General features: G+C 37.3%; 1 protein-coding gene and 2 long non-coding RNA genes across 16 annotated transcripts; 1 reads left to right on the top strand and 2 right to left on the bottom strand.

The window, feature by feature from the left end:
* Positions 1–6,334: 6,334 nt before the first annotated feature.
* LOC136266233 (uncharacterized) lies at positions 6,335–8,543 on the bottom strand. 4 transcript variants are annotated; one of them, XR_010705974.1, is made up of 8 exons: positions 8,208–8,539; positions 8,099–8,154; positions 7,980–8,051; positions 7,719–7,842; positions 7,604–7,670; positions 7,439–7,556; positions 6,570–6,819; positions 6,335–6,525 (listed from the first exon to the last, which is right to left on the bottom strand). It is a non-coding gene; the product is annotated as an uncharacterized lncRNA (long non-coding RNA). The 4 variants fall into 4 exon arrangements; XR_010705976.1 differs by having other exon boundaries at positions 6,335–6,819; positions 7,431–7,556; positions 8,208–8,543; XR_010705973.1 differs by having other exon boundaries at positions 6,335–6,819; positions 8,208–8,543.
* Positions 8,501–18,495, top strand: LOC136266234 (uncharacterized). 10 transcript variants are annotated; one of them, XR_010705985.1, is made up of 7 exons: positions 8,570–8,678; positions 10,863–10,902; positions 10,967–12,422; positions 14,623–14,785; positions 16,121–16,269; positions 17,896–18,008; positions 18,071–18,455. It is a non-coding gene; the product is annotated as an uncharacterized lncRNA (long non-coding RNA). The 10 variants fall into 10 exon arrangements; XR_010705986.1 differs by having other exon boundaries at positions 8,664–8,678; positions 10,821–10,902; XR_010705979.1 differs by having other exon boundaries at positions 8,501–8,678; positions 8,732–12,422; positions 18,071–18,495.
* On the bottom strand, positions 8,573–16,049 carry LOC136266232 (uncharacterized). Of its 2 annotated transcripts, XM_066061242.1 has the most exons (10): positions 15,618–16,049; positions 15,038–15,242; positions 14,621–14,987; positions 12,233–12,515; positions 10,923–11,031; positions 10,818–10,869; positions 9,686–9,889; positions 9,572–9,640; positions 9,470–9,522; positions 8,573–9,423 (listed from the first exon to the last, which is right to left on the bottom strand). In XM_066061242.1, exons 1-10 carry the CDS (start codon positions 15,701–15,703, stop codon positions 8,812–8,814), a joined length of 2,040 nt encoding a protein of 679 aa, XP_065917314.1. In that variant the 5' UTR covers positions 15,704–16,049; the 3' UTR covers positions 8,573–8,811. The 2 variants fall into 2 exon arrangements, with proteins under 2 accessions (XP_065917314.1, XP_065917313.1); XM_066061241.1 differs by having other exon boundaries at positions 9,572–9,889.
* Positions 18,496–19,221: the final 726 nt, after the last annotated feature.

Below are 19,221 nucleotides of genomic sequence, written 5' to 3'. Positions count from 1 at the left end.
TACAGAGCTCTGTTGAACTACTGTAATAGAACATACGCCTGTTGACAAATACCTTAATAGAACAATCACCCCTACTGTTGGGATAGTCCAGATTCTACTGTAATTAATCTATTGCATTCTGTGACATCCCTTTGTTTACAAGTATTTCTATCTTCTAAAAACATAACCTATTATAATTAAATCAAGAACATGGTTCTTTGCTTCAATTAAATAACATGTATCATTGTCTATATAAATGCTCAGTTTCAATCATTCCATCATCTGAACAAATCATCCCATTTGTAAGTTAATAATTGATGTCTCACACACTACATGGTCTGATAAACTCATCCACTTCTTCTAGCAGAAAGAATTGAGTGCAATTTCACAACAAGGTTGAGTTGCTTTATCTGAATGTACAAACTGAATACATTCAGATAAATTCAGAATAAAGTTATACCATGCAGAGTTTAGCATAATGGTACAAGCATCACCCTGCGATGAGTACACTCACTCTCCATAGGTATATTAATAACTCTTCTTAACTTGTTCATACTTCACACTAATAATTATGATTGTTTAGCATTAAAAAAAATTTATTTATCCCTTTAGTATAATGCAAAATTAATGTCTCAGTCTTTAATATAACACAACTGTATAGAGCAAGTAGGATAGAGATATACTAATTGGTGTGCATTATAATTGTGGGCCAAATTGTTCAATGGTTACTGCATTGGGCTACTCACCTGGAGGTCCATGGTACAGATCCACAGTGGGGAACATTTAAAAAGTTGTTTTCTTTAACTTCAATTTTTATGTATTTAAATAGCAGTGCCTAGCTGATGGACCAGAGTGGTTGAAGGAGACCACTTGGGAAACCCTGCGGGTGGTGCTGGCATCAGGGGCCCAATCCCTGGACCAGGAGCAGCCAGCCCCCTCCCCCATCCCAACAGCCCCCCCCTGGCAGGCCAGCTAGGCCAAGTTATCAGCAAAGCTGATGACCAAGTCCACGTGTGGGCCATGTGGTGCCCCACCGGCCGTCACCTGCATCCATGACCAAGCCCATGCGCAGCTGGGGGGGCAATCAGGATTGGGCCAATTTCCCAATGTGAAATGGCACTCATTAGTGATATTCTTTTTACGTTTTCTGGACAGTTTGGTAGCACCTTTTTCTGTTTAATTATTTTATTTTTTTGACATTTTCAACACATTTTGGTAGCACTTTTTTCTTTACTTATTTTATTTTTTTACACTTTTCTGGACTTTTTGGTAGCACTTTTGTTTAATTACCTTTTTGTTTCAATTGGAAACATGCTAAGTGGGCCATTAGTGACACTATAATACGGTAACCAGTGGTAGCAATAGTCATTATAGCAACCAGAGTACATGTATATACCAGTCCTGTAAGAAATTATTATTTTGGTCTGGTGAGGGTATTAAATTTTGCTTCAGCCACCAATAGACTGGTCGTAAACATTAAACAATGCTGGACATGGTTTGGAGACATTTTTATTTTATTCATACATATTATAGTCAGCACTTCTTTCAGCACCAGGCTACAGTGTGGTCGACATCTCAGTGGCTTGAGTGTTATTTTACTACAGTTGTAATAGTTATTGTGTCAGTGTTGTGTAGCTTTGTCTGTGCTCAATGTGTTTGTCCTCAGTCTACAATTCTGTGAGTCTATAGCTAATTCTAAACTGAGAAGAGGTGCATGTTGGTGACAGGGCCTGCGAAAACAGGGTATTTGGGCACAAACCACACCCTGTCATGCTACAGGTTATATCAGAGTATTCATTACACCGAATGCCTGAAGATTGCATTGCCATTGCACAAGTTACGTATGAGTGGCCTATAGTAACAAAATGAACCATACACTAGTATATTAAAATTATAAATTTAAAAATAAAGTAGGAATCCAAGCAATAAAAAGTAGCGAAACAAGACAAGAACGATGGTAGCCATTACAACATAGCTCGGTGGGAAATCCCTACTTTGGCATGATATAGCCATTATTTTGTGTTCAATGCCAAAGCAGGAATTTCCCACCGAGCTATGCTGTAATGGCTACCATCGTTCTTCTCTTGTTTCGCTACTTTTTATTGCTTGGATTCCTACTTTATTTTTAAATTTACAATTTTAATATAGTCTACTGGTTTGTTTAGTTTTTTTGTTAAAGCATACAGCTAGCTATAAACATGTGACTGTTCTATTAGGATGACTGCTGTGTTAGAGTATCTCGAGGCAGCCTGCAAGATGTGCGCTTGCCCAAAAAGGGGCGTGGTTTCAATCGATTATAGAGTATGTCGAGTCAGCCTTCCAAATTGAAGGTGTGTAATCACTGAAATACAGCTAGTGCAAAAGGGGTGTGTCATTGTGGTTTCAATCAGTAGATCGATAATGCGTAGAATGAAGAATGGGCGTGGTCTTGTGACCAATCGTGAAGCTATCTAGCTAGTACCAGTACCTCCATAGAGTACCCTCCGTCATAGATTATATCAGTAAGGAATATAATCTATTCCTCTGTACAGTAGCGTAGTCTAAGCGCCTTAAATAATCTTGTGGCGTCTATTATGCTGCTTAAATGTTGATGCGGAAAATTAACGCCCCGATATGGTTTCGTTGGATGAAGAAGAAGACAAGCAGCCTGATTGAAGATAAAAGAAAAGACAAGGCGCAGAGGGCACACACTCGTCGGAACCCCAAAAGGCACATCCCACTGGTGAGTTTGCTAGTGTTGCGTAAAATGGTTGCCGTGCACTGCTTCGTTTGGCCTCTAGGCTTGCGACTGTGATCAGGCAGTCAGGCAGTCAGTCTAAAATTCAAAGTTTTGGCGATTTTTAAAATTCTGTATCCGGCCACCTGTTAGCGTTTTGTTGCATTTTATGTATTATATGGACTAGCACTATTCCGTAAAGGTAATTTTCGTCTTGTAAGATATCTCTAGGATGATTTTTAAAGGCGCGATTTGGGCGGCGCGCGAAAATTTCACATGGATTCCTACTTAAACGGTAAGGTCTAAACGGTACGACCGTACCGTTTGATAGCCGTTGCAGCTTTCGTACATATGGGATTCAGTATTGATACTAAAAAAACATTAAGCTATAATAAAATAATACTTTGCATCATGGTACATGGCAAGAAAGAGAAGTCGGTTAACTAGTAGTCTAGTTCTTCTAATCAGCTTGAGAAAAAAAAAAAACTCAGCAACTCACTAGTGTGAAAAAGCTAACTAAAAAGAGTGTGCAGGAGTCACTCTCCACTGCTTCAAAGACCTTCAATAATGAGAGGAATTATAGTGAAACTTCACCACTAGTTCATTGTCTTGTGTACTTTTTGAGGAGTTAGGGGAGGAGGCTGGCTGTTCCTAGCCAGGGTTTGAACCCTGCCAGCACCACACTGACTGCTTTCACAGCCGGCTTGCCTCGACACTAGACACTAGCAACACGCTCGGAAAGCAAGCAAATTTAAGAGCTATTTAAATGCAAAGTTGGTAGCTGCAGGATGAAATAAAAAAAGTTCAACTAAAATAGCCACAGCTGGGAATCGAACTTGGTCCGTGATCTGACCTCCTGCGATAAACACAACTGCTAATGCTTGCACCACGAGGAAGTCACATCATAAGGAATTATTCCTATGGTACATATTGTATGCAGTAAGCTAGTGAGCCAAGCTAGCTAAAGCCTTGTGACTCAGTGAGGGAAAGCTACTAGTAAATCTGCTGAGCTGGGAGGACTGAGTCAAACCAGCTTATCTTCAGCAATTCAGCAAAGCCTTGTCTGTTTAACTGAGCGGTGGCTAGCTAATTGTCTTCCATGCAAACTGATTGAATGTCATTTGTCATTACTGCTATTATTGTGTACACACATACAGCATGATACTGGCTGAGAGTAGCCTACACTGGTTCGTGCGCAGAGTAGCTATGTTGGAAGCATTGACTGCTTAGGGGAGGCTATATCGCCAGCTAGCCACTTGATCTAGAGCTGTCAGGAGTCTAATGCCTGAAAGAGGACCAGCTCATGCAGTGCTGTTAAGATACTATGATATTTCAACCACTTCTAAAATACTGATTCAGGCATAAGTCAGGACATCAATATTGGTTCTTGTACGTATAATATACGTAAATCATGATCCGCAGGATTAGCACTTCCAAGTCACTGCTTATTAATTTGCATGAGCCGATCATGTGTGATGTCATGCATTTGAAGTGGAATAGCACACACCCCCTATAGTTTTGTTTGGCACTTAGCTAGTACACATGTGACCTACCATTTGAGGTGGCCTTGTTAATGAGGTCCTGATGCATACCATAACTATGGTATGCTTGCAACCTAGCTATAATTATGCATGTCCTTTTAAAAAGTGTCAACGATTCTATATATATCATTCCTTTTACACACAACAGAAATACAGTTTGATCTTAGGTTAAAACAGCATGTACAAATTGATTATGGCAAATGCATACCTGTTAAACTATGCATGGTATATTCTTTTAATGGACACGCAAAGAATTGTAACAGAATAGTAGCTACATAAAATTATATACATACACACGATCGTGAATTACAATTAAATAACTCCAGTTCCAAACTATGGGAACAGGTTAAGTCAGTGGCCCATTGCATCGGTGGTGGCTTGATCTTGATCTTGATCTTCTTATATACATTACTCATGACTAATTTTTTCTATAAGGACTGTGTGATGTCCTGACCGCTCATCAGTGTTGCAAGCCTTTTATAAACAATGGTTGCATTGCAGCAGGACCCAGAGTAGGAAAACAGACTCTCTATAGCTACTTGTTCATCGTACACTGTACATTCTCTTATTATCCAGTTCAGCTCAACAATATAATTTAATATAATAACATTGGGCCAAAAGGGAGGAAACATAAGAAGTAGTCCAAGGGTTAAATACTTTTACGTCAAAAATGCCATAAAATTATTCTTATCTCGTTTCTGAAGACTCATCAAGCTAGGCACTATCTTCAACACATTAGCAGATATATAGCGGAAATGATCCCAACAAAGGCTGTAATGGTGGTTCAGTGCATACATTATGACATGCCTGGCAACAAGGCAGCAATACTAGTGATATCACCCCACAATTCATTAGCTACATTAAGGAAACCACCTGCTCAATAGATTGGTTAAAAGCATGCTCAACAGTCATTGGCTTTCCCACAAACACAACTTGAAAGCAAGTTAAGGAGTTCTGCCAACCACATCAAAAACCAAAGAGCATCACAACATGCTCCTTTTATGTAAGGTGTGTATCCATGATCTGGACGCCATCCTTTTAATTGTATAATATTAGTATCTTATTAATGGAGGTCTACACCGTAATGATGTACACCTAGATAACTTTTGGGATAAAGCAATGTGGTTACAATGGAATGATATTATCCTTGCCAATGAGGTAGCTAGGCAATTATAATGCTCTAAAATGCAATAATGTGCATGGCAATTATTCTGCCAGAGATTAGTAGTGAGGAGTTGGATGCAAAGAACTTTAACAAAAATCATTCCACCATTCCAGTAGTCTATTCCACTGTTTATACACTCCATAGCCTGCCAAATTTAAAGCAGGGAACATGAATGGAGAGAAAGTAGAGAGAGTACTTACAAAAGTACATACTTGCATTCTCTTCTTATCCAATTCAGCTTGATGGTAGCATTGGGCTAAACGGGAGGAGGCATAAGAAAGTGGTCAAAAGGTTAATTAACTATTTTTAGATCAAAAAGGCCATCTTCTTATCTTGACCCCTGAAGCTCTCAGCGCTCAAGCTGGGCAGAAATTAAAGCAGGGAGGAGGGTGGGGCTGTCAACCTTAAAGGCAAACAGAATCACAAATGGCTCCTTTATGTCATGCATGCACGATCTGATCAAGGTCATCCATCTTATTTAAGAGGACATGATGTACACTTTGCTAACTATGTTTATGAAGAGAAGGCAATGCAGTTACCATAGAAACTGACCAGACTATATATCATTGCCAATGAGGTAACTGGCTTGTCAAGTAGTGTATATGTAAGCTTTACAATTGCCAATTGTTTTCATCAATAAAATGTAGATATAAATTTTAAGTGGAAGCTGTAAAGAAAGCAAATGGTTACCATGGTAACTGAGCAGATCACGCTTTCCAATGAGTCCATGTAGGTGGAAATTAATGTTCTCTATAAGTGTATGGTAATAATATTATTTTTGAGATCAGTGATGGTAACTCATAGCAACATTAGCAATGTACATTGGAGAGATAATTGTGGCACAAAAACATGCTGTTGTACACAGGTGGATTGCATACGACGTACTGTCACAACACTTGATTATATAATTCAAGCTTATGCAAGTACCTATCATAACTTCAAGTTATACATCAAATTTGCATGACATCACTGACATCATAAAAGTAAGAATAAATATAAAAGCATGTATAGTACTTAACACACGTAAATACTTTGATTAACCATTCGTCAATCATAATAGTCATCAATCATAATAGTTTTTTCACATCACAACGTCCAGGCTACATAGCGAACTCTTCATGTACCTGAATATGCTACAAGTAAGAGAAATTGGAAAAAAAGAACTCACCATGACCAAACTTAATGAATGACATCACAGCCTTTGCAGAACGTGTACAATGTCATCATCATCTCCATATTATCCATAAACCTGCCACTCAGTAGACTGTTTCGTACTGTATGTGCCAGTAACAATGTGATCGGCCTCACAGATAGTCAACCCACAATCCACGTTGGCAAGGATGCAGAGTGAGTAACCTGGAGAATCTAGCAGCCACAATCAGACACATATGATTTCCAGGATAGGTCATGAGCCCAATCTGAAAGACACAACACACGCCATTACAAACTTATACATAATACAGATTAATTGAACCTCTAGCTTTCTACTTGGAATATAGGATCATACTAAACCTAAACTAAATACACAATAATGTGTGCTCAAAATCATACAATAATTAGTCCTGTTAACAATCTTCTACATGCCTGTCAATATATCAATAGCAAATAACAATGTTGATACACTGAATAGGATCATTGCTGTGGCAGGGTGGTCAGAAAGAACTGCTGCAGAATAACAGTAGCATGGTGGAAGGCATGCTGCATACATGCTATATTGATTTGTGGGCTTGTCGGTAGTCTATCATGTAACACTTTCACATATCAGAACAAGCAGACTATATTTCACATACAGGTGTACATAGGTAGCCCTGGCTATAACTAGGCAGTGATTATATAGACATTAAGTCCAAAATTGATTATATTGTGGGGATCGATTAATAGAGGGCAATAACAACCACCTTGTTACAACAACATGTAGTGAAATGTCCAACAATGAAGGGACCAATATTAATGAGGTGACATACATCTTAGCATTGCTACTGTACTATCACAACATGTAGTCTCATTAAAGTTTCATAGTACTACATACTTCCTCACATTAGTGATTAAATCTTTCATTGCTTCAGCCACCATAGACCTACACATTGGTGAGTCATCATTAACAAGACGACTGGCCACTGGGATGAAAAAGTATGTTGCCATTTTGCAGAGTTGTCTGGTGAAAGCAAATACGAGCTTAGTAAACAGACCACAATTTTTTACCTTTGGGAATTTAGCAAATATTACAGACGTTTCCAATACCGGCTCTCTGCCACCCTGCACCTCAAAGCTAGTCACAAAATATAAGTATGTAAATATAAACAAGTATTTTACGTACCTATATGAACAAATCAAGGTAAGACTAAAGCTTCTTCTTCAGTTTATAGTCTGGGAGAAACTGTAGCACAGCATAGGTAGCACACAGCATGTCACTTAGGTAACAGTGATGATGACCAACCTTCCTGAAAAAAATTAATAACCACTCAAATTCATAAGTAATGAATAAAGTGGTGCAGTTATCAATTACACCAGACTGTTCCAAGAAAGCCTAACACATCACAAGTTACATCGCACATTAACATGTACTATGGAGACACACCCTTAGCAGTGGAAAGGCTGTTGTTTGGTATTGATAGTCGTATATGTCTTCTTCAATGGACGTGAACAATAGCTAAGAAGATGCGACATAAAACACTTCTTTCACACTCATGCACACACCTTAAGCTGTGCTTCACTAATCTGCTGACTGATGCAGTCCCTTACAAGTACTGCACCTACGTCAGCATAACACATACTACACTACTTACAGAAACACAATGGTGCAAACCTTGAACGCTGATGTTAATACCTTTTGGTTTGAACCACTGGCAGAAGAATCCCCAGCTCTAGCATAGTTTCTCAGCACATCAACAATACACTTGCAGTTGTCTTTGAAGATTTGTTAACAGCTCAACATAAAGATCCATCATTTGAAGATACTCATTGTCTTTGCTATTAACTTTTCCTCTTTTCAGCGAAGTCCATAAGATCTAATGAATATAAACAAGAGTTTTTAATATTAGTGAATTCTTGATATAAGAAACTTCAAACTTGTATACCAACCAATCAATCACGAACACGCACACACGGTTAACATTAAATCCCGTTATGCGACGCGAAGCAGGCGCTTGTAACCATGAGAACGTAATATTTTGTGCGCTTAATCAGTGTAGTTTGATGCGCTTTTTGGACTACGGGGACTTCATTTGTTCAGTTAATTCACCTGCTTCTCAATTGTACACCGTTGTCTTCCTCGCCAGTAAGTTGTGTTTTGTACATTACTGTTTGTATTTCTTAACCTTCCCACATTAGGCTCCCACATTAAAATAAGATAAAACTCAAGTAACTCTTTGCAATATTAATAGCTAAGTCGAGAATAAGTCATTAGTTATTTAATGAATCGTTCCTCCTTGGTGGTGCCTTGCCATTATAGTTGGTTCACTACTACTGTTACTGTCTACTGGTACAATGGGGTCAAAATGACAAGAATCTAGGTGGGCTATCTCCATGTAGCTTTTATTTGTGCATGTCTCTTCAATAGTTTTCAGGTGTGTAAGTGGAGTGTACTTCCTCCAGTGAGATGTTTGATCTTGACTTGTGCTGGCAACGTAGATTGGCACTTGGTAGAGTGTTGCTGCCCCTAGTAATTCAACCTGTGTGCCCCATGTACCAGGCTTTGCCATGTTGTGTAAATGTCTGTCAATGTTCCTGTCTTGTGTTAAATATGGTTGAAACATGTGTTTGTGTTGCTTGATAAACCGTGTGATGTCTTCTCTGGTCTTCACATGCATATCTTGGTTTTTGTGTACATTAAAGGCAAGGGAGCGGAACAGACAGTTCCCATCTCCCAACACGCTCTCAATTCTTCCTTGTCGTTTGAGGAAGAGAGCTGCTGCACTAAAGTTACTACTGCAAGTGTTAAACAAATGGAGAACTTGTGGGGGGATTGGATCATCGGCTATTTTGGCTGTTGGTAACTTGTTGAGTGTGCCTGCTGCTATTCCCTATACAATCAGTATTTGATATTATTGCCGCAACATATACACGTACCTGGTAATATTGTGCAACGGACATCTTTGGCAAGGAATTAGTTGTGCATTGATCTATTTTAAAAAATGGTGTCATTCACATATAGCTTCAACTATTACATACCTGAGTTCAAGAACAATGAACTTGATGTTGTTGCACTTGTTACTGCAGTTAGTGTTTGAGCAATAGTATCTGTTTGAGCATAAGTGACATATGAACATCTTGTTAAAACCTTACAAGCTTGCAATGTTTCTTGAAGTACAGTCAGTCGTGAATTTGCACTGTTTATTGCAGTACACACTTTCTTGATACATGTTTTCTTAAGCCGTCCTGGACCACCATTCTTTTTCTTGTCCTTGCAGTGCTTACAGCAGCTGCAGTCAACTGTAGTAGTACATCCATCACACACTCCACATCTGGTACCTACACGCTTGCTTCCCACTATAATATGTTATACCAAGTGTACAATATACAGGTGTATAATCATTCTGATTGCATCAAGCAAGAATACAGATGCATGTTTACAGTACACTGTATGTGTGCATTCATCTCCTATGCAGTTGATAGCTCAATTTTTTATTAACACATGGATGGATTTATAGCAGCGTAATTGAAATTTGTTACATCTGTAGTACTACTTGACCTACATAACATTTCAAAACCAAATATCTGTGTCTGCACCCCATGAAAGTTTCACCATATGTTCTTATGATGAAACCATAAAAGTATACATTCTGTTACTGTACAACAGGAAATTATTGACGAAAATAAAATTTGACGAATTCACAATTAATCAGCTTAAAAAATTTGATGAAAAGCAGGAAATCACAGATCTAAACCCTAAGTAAGTTTTGAGGTGATAATTGACACAAATTAAAATTTGACAAATGTAACCAATAATTTGTTAAACTTGTCAAATTTTTTTTCTTCAGAGTTTCCTGTCTTGCGGTATGATTCTTTCCAAATTTGTGATGAAGCATTCTAATTATCTAATTGGCTGAAATGTTGAGAATTAAAAAAAAATAAATAAATAAAAAATCCTGCTTTTGTCAGGTACGTATCAGCTTATTGACAACATGCTACTGTATATGGTTTAATTTTAAAGTATGTACAAATCTTTATACACACAGATTTTTGTCTAAATTATTGCAAAATTAAAACTTACCATGTCAACATATTACACATTAGCAACTGTGTAGATGCACACGGACATTTTTATTTTAAGAGTCAGGTAAATCAAAGTGCACACTTGGGTGGTACAAGAAGCTGACGTACAACACCAGTGTGTTTGTTAGTAAACAATTACGTGATTTTCCAATATTCCTTTGTGCATCCATATACAGTAATGCTTATGTGTACTTGTACATACCAGTTTCACGTTCTTTCTTTGTGGTTACATCATCCTGCACTTCAGTGGTATCCTGTGCAGCACATGACATGATGATAGAGCATCAGTATGTTATTATATTCTTACATCACATGTTATCGTATTTGTTTGTTGTCTTGCCTCATTACTAGGGTCATCATCTATTGTTGCTACCAGTACCTTTCTAATGTGTTGCTTACTTTCTTTATCAGCATAGCTGTATTGTCACATATGGCAGCCATAACCAGCAAAACAGCACAAGACACACGTGATACAAAATTACAAATGAAACTAATTTCAAAAATATAGAGTGAAACTATATACCAGACATAAACCTGCTGCACTATTAAGACCTTTCATAAAGCCAATACACAGTACTAAGACTGGTGGAAGTTTAAATGATTACATTGTAGTATAACAATCATTAAGTAGGTACACAGCTTGCAGTCATTAAATATGTCCGTACATGTGTAACTATCTTGTTATCATGATTACCCTAGTCTATTCACAGCAAAATTGTGTGTTAGTATGTATTATGTGTGTAACTATTAAGTACTGTACATACATATGTAACTACTATGTGTATAGGGTATGTGTACAGGGTATGTATTGTACATATATAGCTAGTATGTACTCTATGTTACGTACAGTACATACTAGCCACCACACACATGTGTGTAACTAGTACATTACTAGTATGTGTATAGCTAATGTATGTACTCTGTGTGCGTGTGTGCGTGCGTGTGTGTAAGTGACTAGAGCATCATCCTGGCAATCAAAAGCTTCCAGGTTCGATGCCTGTTTATGCCAATTTGGTGTTGTTGATTCCTTGAGCAAGAATCTTTTCTTCATGCTCCAGTCTACCCAGCAGTATATTGGGGACCTGGTGGACTGGTGTCATCTGGGGAAGCAGCCCGCCCAGCTGTAACATCAATTGGTAGGTACCTGGTGTTTACAGAACTTCGGGTTCTGCAACCTCTCTCTGTGATACCTGGACAGTCCTTCCGCAGGTTACAAGTCCTGCCCCAGGAGGATTTGCCTGCACAAGGGTCAAGTTCCTGAGTGATGCCAGATATCCCGGTGCTGGTGCTATGTTTCATGGGCTTTGCTTTGTGTATGTGTGTGTATATATGTAGAGCTGATATGTACTGTACGTATGTATCTAGTGTGTGTATACGTAGCTGGTGTGCACTGTATGTATGTAACTAGTGTGTATGTGTGTGTGTGTGTGTGTGTGTGTAGTTAGTAAGTTTGTATCTAGTGTGTGTATGTGTAGCTGGTGTGCACTGTATGTACGTAACTAGTGTGTGTTGTCTCTGTGTGTGTGTATAGTAAGTTTGTATCTAGTGTGTGTGTCTGTGTGTAGCTATTATGTATAAGCACACTGTATGTAAATAGAAAATTTATCATTTACATACTGTAACACATTCTTTCTTTTCTTGCGTCCAGGAGTATTACTGGTAGCAGTAAATCGTGGTTGAAGATTCATTTTCTTTCCAGGAGCAAAATTTTCCTTGTCTTCAAAGGAAGTAATTGTGCCTGTAGTATCCATCTTGCTGGCAGCATCACAAGTGTATACAAGTTTCTTTAATGTTGCATTTACATGAGGTAAGCAATGCTGCAATCCTGAATTTCCACTACTTATCATAGCTTGTAATTGGACTAGTAAATTTTGTGCTATCTGTAAATGATGTTCACATGCTATAGACAATGAAAGAAGTAAAAAGTTCACTGATAATAGAACAAGGCAACATAAGTAAAGGCTAGTATTTACATGATTAATATTATGTATCACAATCTTGTACAATATGTGTTAAATCAATAAGCTTTGCAAAAGAGACAATTATGCAGTAATACAGCCACCCGGTTAAATGAAATATGTGACCTATGGTGTAGCTGCGAATACAAGTTAATTCCACTGTAATACTGAATTGTGTTGACCCTTGAATAGTATGAAAATAAATTTTTTGCTGGCTGAAAAGTGTCAAGGGGTAGTCACTTCTATACTACCTGTCGAAGCATGATTGAGATCCAGTCAGGGTGCTGTTTTGCGGTGAATGAAGCAATTAAGGTGTCCTGCAGAAATGGCAATCAAGCAGCAACACAAAGAATTTAGTAAGCTTATATGGTTGGCAATCAAGATTCAAGATACTTTTAAAAATAAAATCAAGTGATCAAGGCAATTTTTTGATGATTAAAATTCTTGATCCATGTTGCAACTAGCAGAGTGAAAATGGCTACACCTTTCATGTCAAATGGTAGCTAAGTTACATTATAATTGCTGTACCATTTGTCAGTAGCCAACGACAGGGTACATGGTGGTAACGTTGAGTGTTCCTTACTTTTGTAATCCATTCATGGAATTATGTCTACTTGCTAGGTGAACAAAATAATTATATTACTATATTTTGTACTGAAAATATAGGATCTTTCTTGCCAAAAAAACACAAAGTTTATTGAAATTGGCCTAAGATGTGAAACATTCTTTATTTTAAGTGATATAGCTACCCTACATATACCAGCAACTGCTCATAAGTACTACAAAAGCAATGTTCAATTATTTCGGTCAGTCTATCAGTAGAGTGTTGTTAAACAGAACATTGAAAATTTTTGGAAGCTTTCAGGTAATTTCAATACATCGGATCATACCCGGCAAATAGCACTATAGCACCATACAACATATGTATTGAGGTTGATATATTTTTGGAAACACAAACCTTTGAGATTCCAAACACATACTCTTGACATTAACAATAAGAATCGTCTTGCATGAGGTACTACTACTATTCATCTTTTACAGTTTAGTTGAGCAGATTGGCTACTGAAATGTTTGCGTCTGTATGCAAACCTGTGTATTACACAGAACACAGCTAGTACTAAAGTAAACAACCAATTGATGTTCCACTATAGTCATGTCCTCAGCTACACATGTACTTGATAATGCAAAGGTCAATATTTTGTGTGTCAAAACCTTGCCGCAAAACTGGCTGGGGATATACAGAATTTATTTTTATTTAGTAACAATTTGTACACTAAGCTACTACATGAGCAATTCTAATATCTCTTGCATACTATATTCTTTCCTATGATGTGGCATGCATATATATATATATATACGTATGAGTTCATTAATGTTGAATTACAGAGCTTCCCTAAAGAGTGATAAAATGGTGCAACACCACCCTACTTTACTAAAAATTCTTTTGACGATAAAACGAATACATGTATATTATTAACTAATTGACTTTGATATTGGTAAGCATATTGGCAGTTTCACTGCTCTACTTTGTTTTGCTGGGGAAAGCTCTGAAATATGTATAACAAACAAATATTAAATTAATAATGAGAAGTATGGGGAATTTACCTACACCTGCAACTACGTATATGTAAGCCTACTTTTGTTATAACTATTGCCAAGAGTTCATAGTATTAAATGTTTTACAGAATATTAAAATTATAGAGGATTTATGAACCCAGAGGAGGTTGGTCACACGTCATATAACCCTATGATGTGAAATTCAGCATTGTTGTAAGTGTTAAGGCTTGTTCAGCAGCTAGGAAAGTAGTGCGTTTTACTGAGAAGGTTTGTAAGGGCTCTGGGACACTATGGTATGTATATACAATTTGTCCTTTAGAATAGTAAGAGATATGTGTCAATGTTGAATTAGTTCAACACTTTCTTAGAGATCACGAGATGAATGATGACATGTGACCAACTTCCTTCGTTATGAACTCTTGCTTTTGCATACATGATAGATGTGTATATAACATCTTTTCTTCATTTGATTACTACACTAATATCTCACAGGTGCTTCTGGAAGAACCATTTGGCAAACTGTATTGTGGGTTGACTGGATCATGGGTCTCCTCGGTGTCTTCTGTCTCCTCATCAGTTACTACCATCTCAACATTAGCTGAATCATCAATTTGCGCTTCTTCTGCAGAATCAACTAACAAGGAGTGAATTCGATGTAAGTGTTTGCAGAGGTTTCCGTTCATGTAATCGTAGCACATGTCATCACATTTGTACAAGTGATAACACAATTCACCACAAATTTTACATTTAATTGTGCAGTTTGTGTTTCTGCAAGTAGTTGCCAGCTTTGTGATGGTGTACCCTGGAAAATGATTCCCAGACTGACTAGGTATATGCCATTGGGTGTCACAAATTTTCTATATAAAATACACATGAGCACATGTACTTAATAAACTATTACAGTTACATTTACTGATTCTGGTGAGATCTTTATTCCCCTTTTGTGTGCATCTTCAATTTTGATGGTCTGCTTATTTGGGTATAATAGACGGTGTTTCATTTCATATTGAAAAAACTGATCATGTTCAATCTTCAAAAGAACATCAAGTAGGACATCAATCCTCCTGTTCACTTTCCCATTTAAGTAGACTGTCTTCAGTTTATTGTGAAAGCTACATATAGTAATATTATACATTAACGTGCTACAGATACATTGTAAATACAAGTTCTAATGTACTGTACTATGTTATATAGAGCTTTTTACAAACATACATAGGAGTCTTATACTGTAAAAATGGTAGCAGCCTTCATGTATTATTATGTATTTTTAGCAGCATGGTGTTTTACTGAATATTGTTTAGAGGATTTTGTTTTACATTTCCCTTAGTACTATACTCACATGCTCAATTGTGTGTTATCTCGCCCAATGCCTTCCTGTACAATGTCCCCACACTACAGCAGCCATTTTGTTTTGTCACATCATAGATAGATATACATGAAAAGTCATTGCGGATATTGCTCATTGTTGTTGACTGACTTCTGCATACCTTTCTAAGTACATGTTCGTGTCGGTATCAGCATGTGCAAATTTCCGAAAACACCGTGCCCATTTCTCTATATGTAATAAAAGCATAATGTTACTGTATAGGATACATACACTTGTGTGGAAAATGCAGCACAAGGGAAATGTTAAGAGACTAATACAGCACAAAACTAAGCCAAGTACTGTATTAGTCTTGGGGCACACCAAGAGTACTGTTTTTTTTCATACACACAAACACAGGCAGTACTCTAAGGAAGTTGTCATCTACACAGCAATGTGTTGCTTACTGCCAGTACTCTAAGGAAATTAATGTGTTGTTGCTGCCAGTACCTGCTTAATATTATTCTTGTTTATACATACCTTTGCAACAATACACTGTAATGTATGTATGTGTGTGATGCTTCAATTATGTGTACGTAAAACGAGCTAATAGTATATTTCTTACCTCATCTATTTAAATAGTTTTCCTGGAAATATTTAATGAATACTGTTTCTTTCTTTTCCCAGTGTTGCACAAAGGAGCAGATCATCCTTTTGAATTCTTCTTCATCCAGCTCACTTTCCATAATGCAGAGTGTCTGATATATATCCAGTTGGTTTGGTTGTGAGACTTTTGATCGAACATTGTTTCTCCATGATCTACAGTATATGTAATTGTAAGAGCATTGCAAAGTGTACATTACATGCAGTATATGCAAATATATGTGCACATGTACATAATGTGGTGTATAAATTGAACCATACATACATACACGCTTACCTATCTAAATGCCACCGGCAAAGTAAGTGATGCAGTCCTTGTCCAAACACTTCTTGTGCTGCTTTCCATCCAACATTGTCTGAAGTTACATACATGCAGCGATAATGATATCATGTTTAACAAAAAGCAATAACTATGATTCTAAAAAAATATTATTTTAATATGACCTACCATCATCTGTCATAATTACTGATACTTCTGAATCTGGACTTTTCATCTTCATCTTTTCTAGAAAAATTTTCACAACATCTCTATCCTCCTTGTCTGTAATACACCATCCAACAGGCTGGCCTGCGCAAGTTAAGTAGATAAATAGATCACAAGAGTAAGCCACGATGGAATCACAACTAACCTGCAGCAAAATCATCTGATACTAACAATGTGATGAGCTTAAATTTATACGAATTTGTGCCATGTGTTGAGTCTATGCACACAATTTTAGAGCAAAACTGACTGTACATTTGCCTCTGAAATTCTGTTTGTAAAATCAGTATGAAGGTGTCCGTTGATAGCTGTGGATTATTTTCATCATCAATGTGTTGGGGCTTAAAGTACAGAATGGGATTGTATTCCTCTTCTTGGAGTGCATTAACAGCCAATTGAACTGATGTAGCATCATCACTATGCTGTATGACTGATTGATCTAGAGTGCCATGTTTGATGTTTAAGATGTCCCTTCTGGATGCTAAGTGCTTTCGAGACAGAGACTCGTGAAACTGTTTTCGCATAGTGCGATGTCCAACACCCTCCTTAATGTCTAGCAATAATATTAATTACGTACTAAAACTACTGCGTAAACATCTCAGATAAGCTCATATATTATGTGATACACTTATATATATGATAGCCAGTGTATATTACTACTTTATATTATATGCACCAGACATGTTCATGTCTGTATGAATGTCTGTGTGTGCATGCATACATGCAGTACTAAATACCTTCCATTACTCTTTCAATCGAAATCCTCACACTAAGCTTCATAGCAATTTCTTCCTTTGTACTTACTGGCAGTGGTACAAATCCAGCTTCATCTTCATCTGGGTTGTGATTGGAATGGGCTGAGATGAACTTGACTTCCATTTTACCCGAGCTAAACTTAGTAACATACATTCGAGAGATGCATGTTTTCCCCAGTTTTCTGCTTGGCTTTTGATGTGGCCGTTTTTTCTGAGTTTTGCGTGGCTGGTTGGATGCTTTGTAGTTTCCATCTCGGCAACATACATAATAGTAGCGTTCCTGTGCTACATCTAATGGCAATAATAGAACTGAATATCTGAACGTAGTAAAATAACTTACCACTAACACCATCATTTTCGCTTGATGACATCACATAGGGCTGATGGTGTAGGATATAGTGTGTATTTGAGGTAGCCTCTTCTTTTTCTTTCCATGTTATACATTCTTGATTGGTCTCAAACTCATGATTTTGCATCCCTACATATATATCATATATACACTTAATAGTTAAATATATAGATAATACAAACCAAAATTAATGTCATGGTGATATTCATTACAGTGGGATACCAATTCTGTCATTGTCCGATATCGAGCATCGCATTTTGGACATTCAAACCTACAAGCATGATGTTTTCCTTCTTCACCGTGGGCAGTCTCCTTGTGACTATTAAGGTTTGTGCTTCTTGTAAATTTCTGCAAACAGATGTTACATTGAAAATTCTTTACCACTGCAGGCTGAGACTGGATGAAGAAAAAAATCAACAAGATGTACTGAGATAACACTTGGTTACACCGTTACCATGAGACATAGTGCAAAATACAAAAAACAGACACGTTTGCTCAACAAGCCACATACAACATAGCAGATGTGGTTGTCATTGAGCTCTCCCCCCCCCATATACTGGTTGCTTATATATACACGTATATATGCATATGTGTGTGTGTGAGTAATTTGATACAGGTTGGTGTGCATGGTATAGCTATTATATAACTGAACCCCCTAATGTATAACAATTCTACTAACATTTCTCCAAATTGTATGTAATACAAACCACTTTAATAGAACAAATCTTACATAGAATAGCATTCTACAACATGGCAGTTAGAAATTGTTTCGTAAGAAATTCTCAATAATTTTGGTGTATGATAATCAAACCAACTACATGCACCTTATATGTATTCATTTGTTAATGAAGAAAAGTGGCAGGAACAAGTAGGCCTTACACATGGGAATGATAAATTATTGTAGATACTACATATGTGTCACCGTGTGCAACTAGTATATGAGCAAGCTTGCAACCTTAAAAAATTGTTCTACTGTAATCTCATAAACTACACATTCTTTGTGGACAATGAATATCTCTGGAATAATATGTGAATATGCTTACTTTCACTTTGAAGTCGAAACAGCTACTATATGATACATGCACATGAACACTACAGTGCAAATATACCAAAATAATTGTCAAAAGACGTTATGGTAAAAGTGGCATATTTAGGTACGTGTAAGAAAGCATACCCATGCCTTCTCCAAGTTCACCTTAGCTGTAATTCTCTTTAACTCTGGCTGGATACAGGCTCACAATTTCATGCAGACTAAATAATTAAGAACTAATAACAGTATGCTATAATATTAGTGAATTACCACTGATGCTATACAGTATAGTCTGACCACAAACTGGTAACTTAGTGGTAAGAAGGATTATCCTAAGCAAAAGCTTACCTGAGCATCACTTTCTTGTGCCAGTTCATCTATACCCAGTTCAATAGGTGGTAACACACCTTTCAGCTGTTCTGTCAAGCTTACAGCGTCTACACAACAATCACCACTCATCACGTTGACAAGCGCAAACCATTCAAAAAATGCGCGAATATCAAGTGACCA

The sequence above is a fragment of the Dysidea avara genome, chromosome 9, assembly GCF_963678975.1.
Source record: "Dysidea avara chromosome 9, odDysAvar1.4, whole genome shotgun sequence".
Taxonomy (NCBI): Eukaryota; Metazoa; Porifera; class Demospongiae; order Dictyoceratida; family Dysideidae; genus Dysidea; species Dysidea avara.
The sequence above is the reverse complement of the archived record's forward strand: the minus strand, read 5'-3'. Positions and strand labels throughout refer to the sequence as shown.